We start from the raw sequence: 17,836 nt of genomic DNA, 5'->3' as shown, positions 1-17,836 counted from the left end.
AGAGAGAGAGAGAGAGAGAGAGAGAGAGAGAGTCAGCCAAGCAGCGAGGCCCAAGGTATTAAAGGAATTAAAATCAATAAAGTGGGATACTCCACCCAGGCTCGCCCTGGTGCTGTCAGAGTTTTTTTATGATTAACTTCTTTTTCTTTCTTTGTGGGATGTACTTAAAATCATATTTCGTTGCTCTTTAAGTGAGATATAATATGCCCCTTTCAACAATTTGAAATGTCTTAATAAAATGTATGAAGCAGTACTGTAGGCCCACAGGATTGTTTTGACCAAACTAACACACTCCTTTATTCACTGCTTTTTTTTTTTTAGCTCTTTTTTTGTTGCATTTGATTTTGGAAGACAGTTGAAGACAGTGAAGTCACTGCTGTCTCTCAGCAGGTGTGTGCTTTGTGATGTTTTCTATACAGCCATGTTCAGCAAATGACAATATTATTTAAAAGGTTTTTTAATTTTAGTGACTCCATCCACCAAGTGAAACAAGATAATTTCACACAGACTGATGTTTTATTTCTGTTAATTATGATACTTTTCTGCTTACTTACACAAAACACAGCATTGTAAAAATACAATGTTACATCAGACTATTATTTTTACCAACATTTTTAATTCAGAAATGTTGGATTAAAGCTGCGGTCTGTAACTTTCATTAAAAAAAAATAGATGTTTTGTACATATTTATTAAAATTATCAATATGTATAAAGAAAAAGACAGATAATCTGTGGAAAAAATCGAGCTCCTCTGTCTTCTCCCAGTTCTCACATTACCAACTGTAGAAACATACCACTCAGTCAGAAACAACCAATCAGAGCCAGGAGGAGGGTCTTAGCGCTGTCAAACACTGTTGTGCTCACCGTCTGCTCTTGCTCTCTGCTACCCTACAGCCTCCCAAGGGTAGTAAGGTCAGTTAGCATGGCCACCAATGATGGCGGATAGATGGTTTTCTTGGAGCGGTGAGTTGTTTCTCTGCCATTAGCACATTAAGAAGCATTGATTGACAGCATTATTATCCTTAAACCTCTTGACTCTGGTTGTTTTTGGTGGTACATTTCTTCAGATGACAGTAACAGCACAGGGAGGAGGTAGAAGAGATCAAACCTTTCATATTTTAGATGTCTGATAGCATACTGTCACGACATGGTGACAGTTTTAACAAATATGGAAAAAACTGATTTTCTATAAAAGTTACATGCTACAGCTTTAATGAGTAGTATGTAGTAGGTCTTCTTTACACCCTTGTCCCTCAGTGGGGTCGGGAGGGTTGCTGGTGCCCATCCCCAGCTAATGTTCCGGGCGAGAGGCGGGGTACACCCTGGACAGGTTGCCAGTCTGTCGCAGGGCAACACAGAGACACACAACCATGCACACACACACTCACACCTAGGGGGAATTTAGAGAAACCAATTAGCCTGACAGTCATGTTTTTGGACTGTGGGAGGAAACCAGAGTACCCAGAGAAAACCCACGCATGCACAGGGAGAACATGCAAACTCCATGCAGAAAGACTGGGGCTGGGAATCAAACCCAGAACCTTCTTGCTGCAAGGCAACAACTCTACCAACTGTGCAGCCCAGCTTGGACTTGATAGCATTATTTTATAATTTGGCTCAAATTGCATTTGAATCAGTCTATATAATTGGACTGAATGGACCATATGTTCCGCTGTAAATTGGAGCAGTTTGGTTTGGAAAATGCTTTCAGAGGACAATTATTGTGGACTGATGCCACATAAATAATAAAACATTGAACCTGTATGCTTTAATGTCCATTTGAAAGATCCAATTGTGCTTACACATCAACTTCAGTAGTTCTACATAAAGTTCTTCCCTCATCAGTTTTATAAAGTAAACCACTTCCTACTACAATCAAGTAACCATCTCTGTACTTGGTGTTCTCAGGCTTACAAGCTTCACCCCCGTTGCTCTTAACATAATGAAGGTCATTACAGTAATTGGAGTGGAATTTATATAGCACTCTAGTCATGCTGACCACTGAAAGCTCTTTACACATTCTCTTTCGCTAACATTAAAGCCACCAATAAGCAGATTAGTAGGCAACTTCGAGTTGTTCTGTCCAGGGTCACATCGATATACGGCAGGGGAGGAAGCAGGAATCTAACCCACAACTTCCAAAAGAAAGACAGCTGTAGAAACCTGCCCCTTGTTCCACGCTTTGCTCCTACTGAGAAATGATTGCTTCCTATAGTCGTGGTCTCTGTTGAAAGTTGAAACAATTGGATCTCATTTTGCCAAGTTGCTAACGTTTGGCCATGATGTGTGTAGCATGACAACAGTATTATGAAGGAAGCTACGCTATGAAGCTTAGTGGAAGCTACGTGAGTCGTAATCAGCCGTCCTCCACTGCCAAGAGAGAAGTACCGAGCCAAACGACATCTTTGCCAGCAATAAGATGTCTTAATCATTCCTCCTGCCCCAACATTTAGTAGCGTGGCCATTGGACTGAATGCTTTTGTTAACTTCCTCCGCTGCCATTGCCAAATTACAACCATAGGCAGATTACAATTCTGAAACAGCGCAGGAACTCGACATACCATTCACAACTCTTCCTTTTAGCTGATTGGACAGAATTAAATATATCCTGACAAAATGAGCATTGCACATGCAAAATGTGAGCGACACCTCGTTCACACTCACATCCAACGAAAAACCTTATAGACCTGATGTATGACTAGCTGGAGAATTTTCTTGCCTGTTGTCTTTGCCTCATTGTTCACTTTTAAGGCAAAAATTATTTTAAAAATTGTCAGGTAACGCAATGAGTTGCACTACCTCTGCCAACGTAACATTGTTTGTCGTGGGTTTGCTACTTCTGCATCAGAGCGGAAGTAGAGCATTATGTCAATTGCGTAGGACGGCAAAGGCTTGGCCAGCTGATCCATTTTAATTTTAGGTTCACCAGGCCACAGGACATGCCTCTAAAAATAAAGATCTTTGACCTAAAGTACAATCTCAAATAAAAATCTCCAGTCTGTATTGCTTTTGAAATAATGTCTTCTTCCTTGACCTGTCGGCATAAAGGAATAGTTTTCTCTGGATAATGACAATCTTTTTCTAGTTTTTGCTAAGCATACGCACATTTCACACAAAAACATATTAATCTTCTAAACAAAATACTCATCGGCTTTCTGAATGGTGGGATGGCTGGACGATTCCATGGTGTTCACATGTGCGTATGTCTTTTTGAACTGATAAAAGTGGCACCTTCGGGTGAAACTGTACCCAACTAACCCAAACTGGTGGAGCTCTGCAATTCTCTTGCTGAATTCTCGGCTGATTTATTTTCATTTTTATTCCATGATGTCACAGAGGGAGGTGGTGTGTTTGAGGTGTGTCCTTCACACACATCCACAGGTGTGCCTCCATTCAACTCAAATGTCAAAAGTTAACAAAGCCATTACATCATCATCTTACTTAAAGAGATAGTAATCTCAGTCTATTTCAGCTTTTTTGTGAGGATTTGGTTTTTTCTGAGTATTCATTTAGGTTTCTGTGTCTATTGAGTCTCCTTGTTGTTCTGTCTACCCCTTGATTGTTCACAGCTGTGTCTTGTTTCCCTGACTACCCTCGGTGTATTTAATCCCACCTGTGTTCCTTGTTGAGTCCTGGTCTTGACTTCCATTGATGTCTTTGTTGTCAGTTCCTTGGTACCATTTGCTGTTCATAATTTTTTGAGCTTTTAGCCTTCCGCTCATTTTGTGCTGCCTGGATTTTGGATTATTGTGTTTATTTATCATTAAATTAATCACCAATCACTCTTCAACCATAACCCGAGTCTGCTGCGTCTTCCTCAACACCACTGCAAATCATGACATTTTTATTTAAAAAAAATAATAGGAAATTCTTTAAACACCTCGATCTCTTTATTCTGGAATTTGGCAAAGAAAAACTAATTCTGATAACCCTGAAAACACGAGCAGTTTGGTCTAATTTAGTATGAGAAAAAAATAGTTTTGTGTCTTTGTAACTACGTGGTTTTAACGTGAATTAAATGAAATAAATGCTATTGTTGCTAAACCTTTCACAGCACGTTGTCTAAGCGGATGTCTTTGTCAATTAAAAGAGGATCAGATAGATGCGAAAGCACATGACGGGGAAACGGAGGGGAAATAGGATTACTGTCTTCATAGACAGAGAAGAGCGCCCTGGCAGTGGGTCCATCTCAGCTTTATTAAATTACGTTAGACGTTCCAACGTGGTTGGCTGCTTCAGGCTCTCTTTGCATTCAGAAACGAGCATTGCTCTTTCAAGAAGATCTGACATGAAAATGTTTTCCCTCCAGTTTAAGTGTCTCAAAGCAGAATGGAGCATCCTTTGATATCTTTCTGCAGGTAGTTGAGTGAGAGTCTTGGAGAAAAATAATTTAAAAAAAAACAAAAAACAGCTGCTGCGAGAAAGATTGCACAATGTCACCGCTGTGTGCCCTGAACTGCACCAGAACAAAAAACAAAACAAAAACAAAAAAAAACACTCATATTAATGAGACCTCTACCTTTCACTTTTGTTTCTCACCCTAATTTTTTTTCCCCACCAACTTGTTCACACAAACCTACACACTTTTAGCTTCTTACAGACGTTACAGCCAGTGCCTGGGTACACAGTAACAGGACTGCACACATAAGTCCCCCCCCCCCCGAACGAGATCAAAGTGCTGCCTTGTCTTTGTGAATGCATTAACCTGCTTTATTTTTTTATTTCTTTGCCTGTCTCGGGCCTTTTAATCAAAAGCTCTCAGAGCGGTGTGTTAAAATGATTTCCCTGCTATTGCAAATAACAGTTGGGCACCTCAGCCTGCCTGTCTTTGAAGTCTGCTGCCGTTCACATTAAAGGAAGAGATTTAAGAGCCAATATGAAACTGTTATACATATTCAGAGCTTTGGATAACTAAACACTTGTCAAAAAAAAAAAAATCCACGAGCCTGCTTGTGGATTTTCTGCTGAAGCACGTTATTATTACACTTATCCTCCACTGACATGCTGCATTACTGTTTTTAATCCGAAAGGCTTTGAAGGTATTTATAAAAGAAGAAATAAATAAAATAACAATAAAATTTTTATAAAGCCCATATGCTCATTTATGTGTTCCTAATCTATTTTTTCTATTGACATGTTTGCTTGCTTTAGTGTTCAGAAAACATTTATACCCAACACATCGTCGTCCACTTCTTCTGATCTTGTCTGAATGTGTTTTATGATGCATGATAATGTTTCTATCTTCATAAGACTTGCCTAACTCTAATTGTTAGCTGCTGTTTTCAAAGTAAGAATTCACTTATGTTATTTTAAGCTGTCTGTAGCTGCGTTCCCACTGACCATAAGATGCCAAAACAGAAGTTCAGAAAAATAAATCTGCTTATTGGAAACATGCCAGTTTTAGAAGAGGTATGTTATTTTTTTTATTTTTTATTTTTTTTGCCATATTGAAATAGATGTGTTTCACGAAACTGCAATGAAAACACATTTTTTTAGCATTACGTGATCAACAGCAGGACGTTACTACAGGCAGAAACGGCGAAAAAGACGACAGGAAGCAGTAGGAGGATGACGAGGCTCCAACAGAGCTGTCCCAGCATCACACAGCTCATAAAAAGTTATCATTTGAACATGTTGAATCCGTAGCTCTTCCATAAAATTGCACAAAGTAATTCCCCCAAATCGGGGGATCTGCTCCCAAGTATAAGGGGCTCGTCACATCAACGACTGAATAACAAAAATATCTCTTGTAGTTACATCAATCGTGTCAGCAAGTTTGTTCATGTGTGATTTTAATTTTATCACACTTGATAAAATTACGTGTGATAATCAACAGAATAGCAGCAAAGATTAGTACACATTCGTAATGGAAACACAGCTTGGGATGCAGCAGTGTAAGAGCTCCATGCTCAGTCGAGGTGAGGCAGCTATAAAGTGGCTCATTGACTCAACGTATCAGTACACATAGTATGGTTTATGTAAATTAGTCGCAACTGGAACCTGGCATGACAAAACTAACATTTGATAGAGAGTATGGTAATAAACTCACACTTTAAAGCCAAACCCATGACATTAACCAGCAGTGCCTCCAACAGACATGTTCAGATGAATAACTGAATGAAATCTAATGAATATGCTAATGAATAAATGTTAGGGCATTTGATATTGTGATCCTGACTGAAATGCATATCATCAGATTATCATATGAATAATTACAGTTAGCCATTTTGGTTCATTATACAGTACAGGCTAGCTCTGCAGAATATTAATCATAGTGAAATATATAAAGATCCAATTCTCATCTTTTTTAGACACCTCAAATACACACACACACACACACACCACAACTCGATCTCTTTTCAAATAATCACACAGTCAGACGCTCACCTTAGAAACATTCTTCTCTCTCTCTCTCTCTCTCTCTCTCTCTCTCTCTCTCTCTCTTTTTGCAGATTGAGTTGAAATCAAACCCTTGATGTAAGCTTGTATGAAGAAACTTCTTTTCCAAAGCATAAATGGAGCCTAATATGGTTGTTAAATTAATTGATTTTATCTCTGAAAATTTGATCAGGAAATAGTTTTATTTTACCCTGATCAATAGTTGTTTTTCACCAGTCATCACTGAGCCCTGTCCAGTGTCATATTATGAATACTCCCATGATCTCATTTATTGCACTTTCTACTTTTATTCTAAGAGGAACTTACCTCTTACTTACAGTTTTGTGTGTGTGTGTGTGTGTGTGTGTGTTTTGCAGTTGAGATTGTGGTTTTGACAGAAGTACTCCATTTTGCAAATAAGCTAAAGTGTAGTGCTAATTGTTTAAAGTGAAACTGAAAACTATTTTCAAAATTTTTCTGGAGCAAAAACTGTAAAACTTCTAATCAGCAAGCAATTGAACCACAAGAGAGGAGACTCAGAAAAGGAGTCAGATGTGTTGGAGTGTGAACCTCCTGCTGTAAATGGACTTCCCTTTGATTTTTAATAAAATATTCCAGTTTCAGAGCGAGCTTCCTGCTCTCAAATCTGTGATTCAGAGAACTCCAGCAGGCCTAGAAGAAACCTAAAGTGCTTTTCAGATATGGGATACAGAACACTGGGCATATGCACAAGTCGTTACAGAAATAATTACATTAGTCTGACCAAAAAGAGAATAATTTTTGCCTGACTCCATTTCTACAAAATCAAATTTCCTCAAAATTGAAGCAATCACCCCCTATACTGAGACTGTGAGATCAATTTTTCCTACAAACTTGCCATCATGTAACCAAAGCTACAAGGGGCATATTGTGGATCCTAAATCATAGCAGAAACAGAAATATTTATGCCAATCAATTGATTCTTCTGCCATATAGAAAAATATACTGGAAGAAAATATAATCATTCTGCTAAAACAGTTGAGTCTTTCCAGTCCTCACTGTTTATTCTTTCGCATTAAGCTGTGAAGCATTGGGGATCGTCCAGCTGCAATCCTAACCTACGCTTTGTGTGATTACCCCAAGACTAGGGAGCTTAAGCAATATTATGCTACATAAATAAACTGAATAAAGTGGAATTATACCAATATGATATTAGCTACTTAATAAATTAGCTACTTAAGTGAAACTGTAGTTTGAAAACCATGCTACATTGGTAAGAGTGGACAAGTGGCACTTCTTTAGTTTTAGAAATATTTCTAAGCAGCTGAATTTATATCCCTTGTAAATGAGGGAACAGTGTAATTATCTTCCTAGATACAGCAACATGTGGGGATGGGGCAGGGCTTTCCCTTCCATTTTATTTATGATTACTTTTGCCATTTTTAAAAACCGTTTTAAAGTGTGACACCAATAAGCAACTTGTGCCTCCCTCGCACTAACCTGCTGGTGAAATTATGCTTCGTTTAACAAGATCCCACAAACCAAACGGCTGCTTGGGAAGCGGCTCCTGGCAGTTTCCCGTGCCAAAACCTTTAAATGTTAAGTTGTTATACTCGCCTGTAGTTTAATGTCTCTAATGATTGATGCCGTTCAAGCTGTTTTCCTCTGCCCTTTCAAAGTAATTAATAATTCTCCTTCTCTCATTGTGTCTTTCAGACCTGTTCACAATGACAGCCAGGAAGGGGTGTTCACCCTAAAGGTCACGATGTGGACTTTCAAGGGGGAAGCTAAAAAATTTTTTTTTATAATGCCTTACTGCTGTAAAGATGTGGAGATTAGCGACATATTCCAAGTTCCTGTCCTGGTCTTCTGTATGTGCATCACGCCCTACTTCCTGTGTATTTTCCAACACCCACATGGAGACAAGGGTGTTGCCTGGAAATAAAATACTCTGAAACACTCTGATGTCAAATGAATATTCAAGCTAAACCCATGCTAATTCATCATTCTGCAAGATATTCCTGAGAAACTGGCGTTAATCAGGTAAAATGTAACTTTGTACCACTACAACAGTGTAAGCAAACTTAGCTTGGTAGCTTGTTCTAGAATAAATTTATCTTAAGAATAAATTTATTTTTAAGATATTCCTGAGAAACTGGTGTTAATCACCAAATGTAGCTTTGTACCAATGCAACAGTGTAAGCTAGCTTAGCTTGCTAGCTAGCCTTGTTAAGATGAAAGCCTGCCTTGCTTTCTCTGATAAAAACAAATAAACAAATTCTGCCTGGACTATCTGTAGTTTTATAAATGTGTGTTTTGAAAACTATCTAATGGACTCCATTTAACTATATAACACTTTTCTTGTTTTATTGACCACTCAGAGCTGCATTCATCCTTGGAAGCTGACATTTATACAACTCTCCTTACAGTTTCTCACCCACCACTGTGTGCTTCTCCTCACTGCAAATTGAAAATCGGTGAGAAAATCAGAAATGAAGATGTGCTCAGCGCTTTGCCCTGAAACCCTTTAAGAGTTGAGAGTTGTATTGTTATCCTCCTCTGCTCGGTTCCTCTCATGATTGAAGAAAGGGGTCAAACTTTCACAGTCAGACTGAAAAGTTTGTGGCAGTGCTTTTAGAACTTGGTCTGGCAACGTTCTTCGTACAACAAATAATTTTTTGGGACAGACTTCAATCATACCCTCAATAAAAACCCAGTGGTAGGGATATAAATGTATCCATTTCTCTGTAATGTATTATGATGTGTTAAATGTCCAAGTTTCAACTATCTGACTCAAGCTATTCCTCTAAAATGAATTATTATTTGTTAGTCTCAAGCCTGACAAACTTGAACATGCTGAAACACTTCTTCCCTTTTTCCACAGACAAACTACCAGACCCAGTCACTGAGAGGATGCTGACCCAAAGACTGACCCCTCATGCAGCCTGTACACCTTCAAACCTGAGGCCAATTACTTACTGTCCCCACGGAAAAGGCTAAACACTTTATGGAGAAAAGATTTCAAATGGAGCAATTTAGCCACAATGATGAGATGTATGTTTGAAAAAGCAAAGATTAGGTTGACAAACCAAATAACACTGGACCAACTGTTTAGCACAGCATCACGTTGTGGGCCTGTTCTGGTACCAGAAAGGTTGGTGTGCTGCAGAAGGTTGATGGGATGATGAAGAAGAAAGACTAGCTTCAAACTTTTGAAAGTTGGACCTCGTTGGGTGTTCTAACAGGACAGTGATCCTGTTTGTACGATGGTGCTTCAGGGCCATTGTAGATTGGGAAAAGAAAAAAAGAGGAGTACATTTCAAACAAAAAAACTAAGTTTTTTTTTAGGGCAATCTCAGAAATTTGCTAGAAAAGTAAGTACAATTTCTGAGTTTGAAAAGTTCAAAATTCGCAAGAAATAAAACTCAGAAATCTTGAGATTAGTGTTAAAATTTATGAGGGAAAAACTTGTAAATCTCTGAGTTTAGAATGTCAAAAATTTTGGACTATTGCAAATTCTCTGAGTTTCAAAAGTTGAAAATGTTCAACTTCTGAAGCTCAGAAATGTCCATGTTTTTTTTTAATACAAAGTTTCTCAAGAGTTTTTGACAGAACAATTTTTTCAGAGAAGAGCGGCCAAATACTCAGCCAGCGTTTTACCCGTATTATTGGCCACAACAACCTGATCGAACTGATCAAAGGCGTCCTTAAAGGGCCGGACGTTTTGCAGTTGAGTCATTCATTTATCTTTCATTCTAACATCTGTAAAGTTTTAGTGTTTTTTGGGCTGCAGCAACTCGTTCTTTCAAGCAGCTGTCAACAGATCCGTGACAACATGAAGTTTCTCTCTGCTTCACTTTCCCCCAACATTCAGGCTTCATCAGGCAGCAGAAAACACAGAGCCATCAATAAATAAGCAGGAAAGCAGGTGGGTCTGAGAGGACTTCCATCTACTCTGCTGGGCGACTATTTTTGGATGCTAAGTACTTAGTATTCAAACTGCCCACTTGCACATGGCAAAAGGAGGGCTGTGTGAGTGTATTCCAGAGCTGGTGGAGTAACGGCACAGCTGCAGATAAAAAAATAATCCACTGGAATTAAAATCAACTGTGAGTGATTAATTTTGTAAGAACAGACACTTTTAGTAAAATAGCAAATAACTACCTGTATGATGTCTGTACACAGGCTCCTGATGATGAAGTAGCACATTTTAGATTCACTGGATTAAACATAAACTTGATGCTTCAGAACTTTTTATGACTTTTTATTATTATTTTGAAGACGGTTTTAAATAGAGAGAAGCTTCAAAATCCAACCTGAGAAATGTTTTCATAGCATCGAAATCTGTTCCGGTGGCACATATATCAGCTACAAGTTCAAATGATTTGAGGTAGTCAAGAGAACCACCACTCATCAATCAGTACCACTGCTGGTTACCATGGAGACTGAACGCAGCTGGTGGCTAGACATTGCTGATCATACCAATTTCTCTGGCAACATCTGTTGATGATGCTGCTTTATACATTTTAATATAGCTGAAATGAGGAAAAAATAACATTCTGCTTACTGTTTTATATAGCCTAATACTTCACTATTTAAATTGAACATATATGTTTGTGTCTGACTTTTTGCCAACATCTTTTATTTCTAAGGAAAGCATTGAAAGTCTTGAAGAAACAAAGCGAACGGCTTGTGTACTTTGAAGATTATTCGTGGATCATCTCCTCATATGTAACATTTAGGATTAAAAAGGGGGATTACCAGTGTTTTTGCACTAACTGTTCCATCCATATGTTTCCCATTTCTCTGAAAGGAAGGTTGAGCACTTCAGGAAAACGACTCCAGCTGCTGCGGAAAGCAATGTTAGAAACAAACAGCATCTAATCACATGAGAGGAGGCAATCAAAATCTGATTTAATTGCTGAGTTGATATAATTTCGTACCACGCAGCGCATTCAAGGTAATTATTAATCCACCCTTGTCATGTTGGCTCTCCACTTTGCTTGGAAAATCTGCACGATACCACATTTTGGCGGTGAAGTACCTGTTTGCAGGGGTGGAGGAGTAAAAACATCCTGTTTTTACTGAATAGAGAGGATGATGACGGCCGACACGTTCTTTTATAAGAACATAAATCGTTTTTTGCAATTGAAGATACCAGGTGTTGTGAATCAAAAAGTGTTGTGTACTTGTGTGTTTACGTGCGCTATGGATGCCCCTGTGTGCATACGTTCCTGCTGGCCGACAGCATTTCTATCCCGCCCTGTTATTGTGCCGAGGTCAGCCGAGTAGGCAACAGAGAAAAGACTCATTTACAGCTTCTCAACTGACTCAGAACTGCAGGTCAGGGAAATATAAAGATCCACATTAGTTTGGATCCTGAATAGATTTCTCACTTCCTTTCAGAGACTCTGACTTCTCAGGCGCGTTACCTTAGCAGAGTGAAGCTGCGTGTGATGAGCAACACATTAGCTAAAGGCTATCACTAAAATACATCAGTGCATCTCAGGGGAAATAAAGCCATTAACCGGCGAACGGCTTTCAGACTGCTATCATGTGTGGTTATGTTGTGTGTGTGTGTGTGTGTGTGTGTGTGTGTGTGTGTGTGTGTGTGTGTGTGTATGACTGAATAAATGGAGGAAATGAGGAAGGAAGTCCCAGTCAAAGAGGATGAATGAAGCAAGAAATCTAAACTTTGGCCAAGAAAAAAAAAAGGAAAGTTTCCTAAGGAGAAAGAGCGCTGTCTGTGGATGAGTTTTTCAATAAAATGAAGAAAATATCTTCAGAAATATCTAAATTTTTTGTAATCCTTAAGTTTTCTACACCTGTATTTTTTATGTTTTGACATAACTTGTTATATCATGACTGTGGTTGTATGTTTAGGTTTATCAACTTGTTGGAAGGTCAACCTTCACCCAGCCTTGAATTTTTTTCAGTATTTAATGTTAACCTGATATTTTGTTTTTTATCAACTGTGGTTAGTATCCTGTTCCTGCTAAAGGAAAGCATCCTCACAGCATGATGCTGCCACTACCGTGTTTCACCATGAAAATGTGTTTTCTGGGTAATTTCTACTGCTTGTTTTCAACAACACATAGGCCAAAAAAGTTTAATTTTGCTCTTATTTGATAAGCATACTTTCTTCCACATTTGATATTTGTAGCCTACAAAATATTTTTGGAAAACTACAAAACTAGATTTTTTTTACTTTATTCCAGTAATGTTTTTTTTTTCTGTCCATAAAGTACAGATTTTATGGAGAGCACCACTAACAGTTGTCCTTTTACCATATTCTTCCACCTCAGTGTTGATTTCTGCAGCTCCTCCAGAGCCTCCACCCTCTTGTTAAACTTTGAAACAGACAAAGGTTGGGGTATAGTTCTGTTATCTGCCTAAAACAGCTGTAATCATCAAGCACTCAACAATTAGAGTCTTGTTTGTGCAAATCTGTCACATAAAATACCCAAAAGTACATGTCACAATATGTGAAATAGGTTAGGAGGTAATAATAATACATTAGGGATACACTTTAAACATCATTGCAATTAAATATGCTACAATTCAAATAATGGAGGAATTTTTTTTCGGTGTTTTTCAGTTTCAGTAAATTCTAAACGTTTGACTGAACAGAAGTCTGCAGCCGTTACAACCCAGAGAGCCGTTTTACTCTTAGCTCCTCTACGTAAAAAGTTCTTTGGAGCTACAAATGTTCCTTTACTTTTTGAAAAAGGCAGCTTATATTTTTTGATAAATAGGGAATTTATAGTCAGTCTTTAAAGAATCATCATATTATTTCTATTTTCAAGTTTTAAAATAAAGGGAAAAGTATCTTGCAAAATGTTCTTCTATGTGAAGTTTGTAAACTTTTTGAAAAACACCTGGTTTCCTACTCTGGCAGTAAAAGTAGATAAAAAATAATAATACAGGTACTTTTAGTGTCACTCAGTTGTGGAAATTCAATACTATTATTCCACAAAAAAAGAAAACTACCAAAATTTTACTTGTTACAATAATTTATAAACATTATTTAGTTCATCATTTTTAGCTAAAGTTATTAAAGAGCCATTGTGGAAAGTCAAGAGACACTTGAGGCTCCAGAGCCACATGTTGTAAACACTTTTACTTTTTTTTTTTTGTACATATATTAAACAGTTGTTTACTATATTGTAGCTGTTGTTTGTAATAGAAACTTAGTTTCATAGCGCTGAAGAAAATATTGAACGTGTGGACGAAAGGAAGCAGAAATACCACGACGCATGCTGATTAGCCTGTGAATATCAAAGAGGCGGGTTAATGTTACTTTTTCGGCCAACTATTGGTTGGCGTTTGGTTTGTGTCCCTCATTGGAGGAAAACAGTCTGGGTCGTCGCAATGTTCTCTCGTCTAATTGGGTCAAAGCAGCGAGCGGGAGCTGTTTGCTCAAAATTCAAATTTTTAAACAGGGTCCAATTTCGTTGCGGTAGGGGTTAGTTCGGAGTTTCAGTCGTTTAAAAGTTGCTTCTCCAGGTTTAGCCGTATTTTATTTAAATTGTTGCAAATACAAAGCACCAGAAGAATGGCTCAACCACTGAAGGTAACGTTAATGTCATATGTTCAACTTTTAGTTGCGAGCTTACTGCTACTGGGTGGTTAAAGTTAGCAACCTAGCAACGTGTGTAATTGTTAACTACCTTAGCAAGACTTTAGCTCGTAAACTAAAAAGCTACAAATACAAATCATGGAGAGTAGAGGTAAAAAACAGGTAATTTTATTGTTTCTATAGTTTGTGTCCAAGCACATAACATGCACAAAATAACAAGATATCCTTTCTTTCCTATTGAAAATGTTGCAAACAAGTATTTATTTATTTAGCTAGCCGTGCTACTTTTATACCGGTTAGGTAAAATTTGTTACGCATACATTTCTGTTAGTGGCAGTAACATATTAATTTACTGTTATGAAAGTTGTTAAACTTTTAAATGAAAAGAGCAGATAAACATATTGCGTTAGGGTTATCAAGATAAATATGCTTGACTCGTTTTTATGAAATTAATAATGCTACCATTTTTGCAACTAAACGATGCATCACAGCTTTTGAAAGAAATGCACAACACGGAACAGGACAACAAAAGGGAAAACGAGAGTTTAACAAAACAAGTAAACCTAACCCTTTCAGCACAAAACATTGAATTATGCAAGTAATTCACAATAAACGGCGTTTAATTGCACTTTGCAAGACAGATTCAGTGTACAGACACATGTAAACAGCGGAGTCACATTATATTACATTCTAGTTCATTTCTAGAATGTAATATATTCTTATGATCTACGGTAATTCAGTTTAATAAGCTGAATTGGTAAGTAAATATTTTTCATATATATATATATATATATATATATATATATATATATACACACACACTGCTCAAAAAAATAAAGGGAACACTCAAATAACACATCCTAGATCTGAATGAATGAAATATTCTCATTGAATACTTTGTTCTGTACAAAGTTGAATGTGCTGACAACAAAATCACACAAAAATCATCAATGGAAATCAAATTTATTAACCAATGGAGGCCTGGATTTGGAGCCACACACAAAATTAAAGTGAAATGTTCCCTTTATATATTTTAGCTATTCATTTTAAAGTTACAAAACACATGGAGTTGAAGCAAAATATCCTTTTCGGCCAGACAGAGAAAAGAAAAAAAAATTGTCTAAGGAAGCCAATCAGATTGAATCAAATCAGACTTGGAGTTGATTGAATAGAATTATTAATCGTGTGGATATAATCAACTTAGTCAAACTTTATGGCGTGTCCTGCAGGCCTATTTGGAAAATAAGCCGCTGGAAAAGACAAAGAAGGATCCGAAGCGACTGTCGGTGGAGAGGATCTACCAGAAGAAGACGCAGCTGGAGCACATTCTGCTCAGGCCAGACACCTACATAGGCTCTGTAGAGCCTGTCAGCCAAGTAAGAAATCACCTCACTGTTTTCCAAGATTTTGTGTGTTGTCACTTTTGGCGCTGCAGGAGGTTGATTGAGAGCGCCTAACAGAGCGTGTGCGCGCGCATCGCTGTAATTGCTAATTGGCATCTTTCCCCAGCAAATGTGGGTGTATGACGAGGGCGTAGGACTGAACTGCCGCGACGTGACGTTTGTTCCCGGGCTCTACAAGATTTTTGATGAGATACTCGGTGAGTGATTAGCATTTCTGACTTTAAAAAGAAGAGCAACGTCAATCATCCCGTGTTGTGTTCCCTTTTCTTATATTAAAGTTTTTCTTTTTCTTCTGATAGTAAATGCAGCCGACAATAAGCAAAGGGACAAGAGCATGTCCTGCATCCGAGTCAACATCGACGTGTGAGTCATCTCTGCTCATCAGTTTACACTGCAGCTCATAGTTCCTCACAGAGAAGTTGGATGGTAACATGCGTTTCTTTATAGGGAGAACAACACCATCAGTGTGTGGAATAACGGGAAGGGGATCCCTGTGGTGGAGCACAAGGTGGAGAAGGTCTACGTGCCTGCGCTCATCTTCGGGCAGCTCCTCACGTCCAGTAACTATGACGACGACGAGAAGAAGGTCACGGGTGAGGCTGATTGTGTTGTGTTTATTGTTTTTGATTAGGCCAGCAAACTTCTGGACGATGAGTTGTCCCAGAAGGTATTGTGATAAATAATGTTATTGTTTAGAGACCATTTTCAAATGACATGATGGCATAATACTGCAGGTACGCAACTTTAAATTCCAATGAACATATAACACTGGAACTGTAAGATATTTTAAATATCCAAAATAAATAAACCAAACACCCAAAATGACAAGTAAAATAAATACTGAAATCTGTACATAAAAGTTTCCTTAAAAAATTGAACTAGTTGAGACCAAATCACCAAACTGAAGATTTGTGTCATCCATGTTTTGGTAGAAAGAAAGAAATGTACATGGAGTTTATTCGACTCGTTTTAATTTATTATGCGATTAATTGATTTATTTCCAACATCAAGTTTTTGGAAAAACAATAATGCTGGAAAATAATTTCCTCCTTGTTTTCATGTAGGTGGCCGTAACGGATACGGCGCCAAACTTTGCAATATCTTCAGTACAAAGTTCACCGTGGAGACTGCTTGTAAGGAGTCCAAGAAGGTTTTCAAGCAGGTGGGAGGAGCTACGAGTTATATTGATCTGTTTGGTTGTTTCCTAAAAGGAGAAAATTCAGTTTAACATTTCCACAGACCTGGTACGACAACATGGGCAGAGTGGGAGACGCCAGCATCAAACCTTTTGAAGGAGAGGAGTACACTTGCATCACCTTCAGGCCGGACCTGGCCAAGTTTAAGATGAGCATCCTGGACAAAGACACGGTGGCTCTGATGACCAGGAGAGCGTACGACATCGCTGGCTCCTCCAAGGGAGTCAAAGTGTTCTTCAACAGCAAGAGGCTGCCTGTAAGTCACTGCTGGTTCAGGTTCCCCCCTGCAGGTGTTTTATTTGACTAGTTTCGGGTCAGAATTTAGGAGGATTTTGACTTGAATTTAAGAACAAGTAGCTTTTGTGCATCTTTCTGTGGACTGTCTCCTCAAAAGCCAACTTTAACTTAGGTTAATTGATGTAAAAACACTGAAGTATCAGGTTAAAACGAAATCAACATTTCTTCTTGTTTTGTAGATTTCCTGGCTAATCTTTAATTCTGTATATAGCTACAGGCTTCCTACAGAGTCTTCACTCTAGAATTACTCTGTGCCTCATAATAACTTCGGTCAAAACTACTAAAGAATTTAACAGTATTTTAAAATGTAAAGGTAATCATGCTATGAATGCTAGCTTTAACAGTTTTTCTTGGGTGTTTTTGTGCAATATATTCATAAGATTTCCCCAAAGAATAACATTAATATGACAAACTTTTCTTTTTTTTTTTTTTGCACTGAGGTTCAAAAGTTTCAAAAATCAAATCAAACACCTCATTGACAAAACTGTTTATTAAATTCCAGAACAAAATGTATTATACCACGGATTATTAGGATATTGCTAAGATGATAAAAGAACAAAAGTACAGTCAAAATATTAAGAGAATAAAGTTGTGTGAGAATAAAGTCGGAATCCTACAAAAATAAAGTCTCATTTTGACTTTATTCTGCTTGAGATTTGATGTTTTTATCCTTGTAATTTACATTTTTCCTTAGTATGGTCCTAATATTCCATCATAGTAACAAACCCAAAAATGAAATAGTTTAAAAATCTGAACAAATATCCTGTAGCAGGTCTTATAGAGATGAGCTTTGTCTCATCGATGAGTGTTGTTGCTTTTGTGTCTCTAAACAAATGCTGTTGAGCTGGGAAGAAGGCAGACATGGCTCTTGGTTATTGATGAGGTTTCTGACCCATGGTCTAGAATATTAGATTTGATTAGAGCATTTTTAAAGTCTGAATAGAGAGGAAAAAAGTAGAGATGTGCTGATCAGGTTTTTTCCTGCCGATTCCAATTCTGATCAC

The 17,836-nt window shown here is 37.8% G+C and overlaps 1 protein-coding gene across 2 annotated transcripts in view; it reads left to right on the top strand.

Moving 5' to 3' along the window:
• Window positions 1–13,701: 13,701 nt before the first annotated feature.
• The window catches only part of top2a (DNA topoisomerase II alpha), a 30,359-nt gene continuing 26,224 nt past the window's right edge, over window positions 13,702–17,836 (top strand). Inside the window, exons 1-7 of one of the 2 annotated variants that reach the window (XM_015050726.1) lie at window positions 13,702–13,930; window positions 15,166–15,312; window positions 15,446–15,536; window positions 15,639–15,702; window positions 15,787–15,932; window positions 16,404–16,501; window positions 16,579–16,791. In XM_015050726.1, coding sequence (XP_014906212.1) covers window positions 13,913–13,930; window positions 15,166–15,312; window positions 15,446–15,536; window positions 15,639–15,702; window positions 15,787–15,932; window positions 16,404–16,501; window positions 16,579–16,791 — 777 coding nt within the window. In that variant the 5' untranslated portion in view covers window positions 13,702–13,912. Of the gene's footprint in view, window positions 13,931–14,074; window positions 14,099–15,165; window positions 15,313–15,445; window positions 15,537–15,638; window positions 15,703–15,786; window positions 15,933–16,403; window positions 16,502–16,578; window positions 16,792–17,836 lie in introns of those variants that run through there. The other variant, XM_015050725.1, reaches the window with a different exon arrangement.

The sequence above is a fragment of the Poecilia latipinna genome, unplaced genomic scaffold (genome assembly GCF_001443285.1).
Source record: "Poecilia latipinna isolate Pla-1442-1.1 unplaced genomic scaffold, P_latipinna-1.0 Scaffold1007, whole genome shotgun sequence".
In the NCBI taxonomy this organism is placed as follows: domain Eukaryota; kingdom Metazoa; phylum Chordata; class Actinopteri; order Cyprinodontiformes; family Poeciliidae; genus Poecilia; species Poecilia latipinna.
Note: the sequence above shows the minus strand (reverse complement) of the source record. Positions and strands in the feature narration are given on the sequence as shown.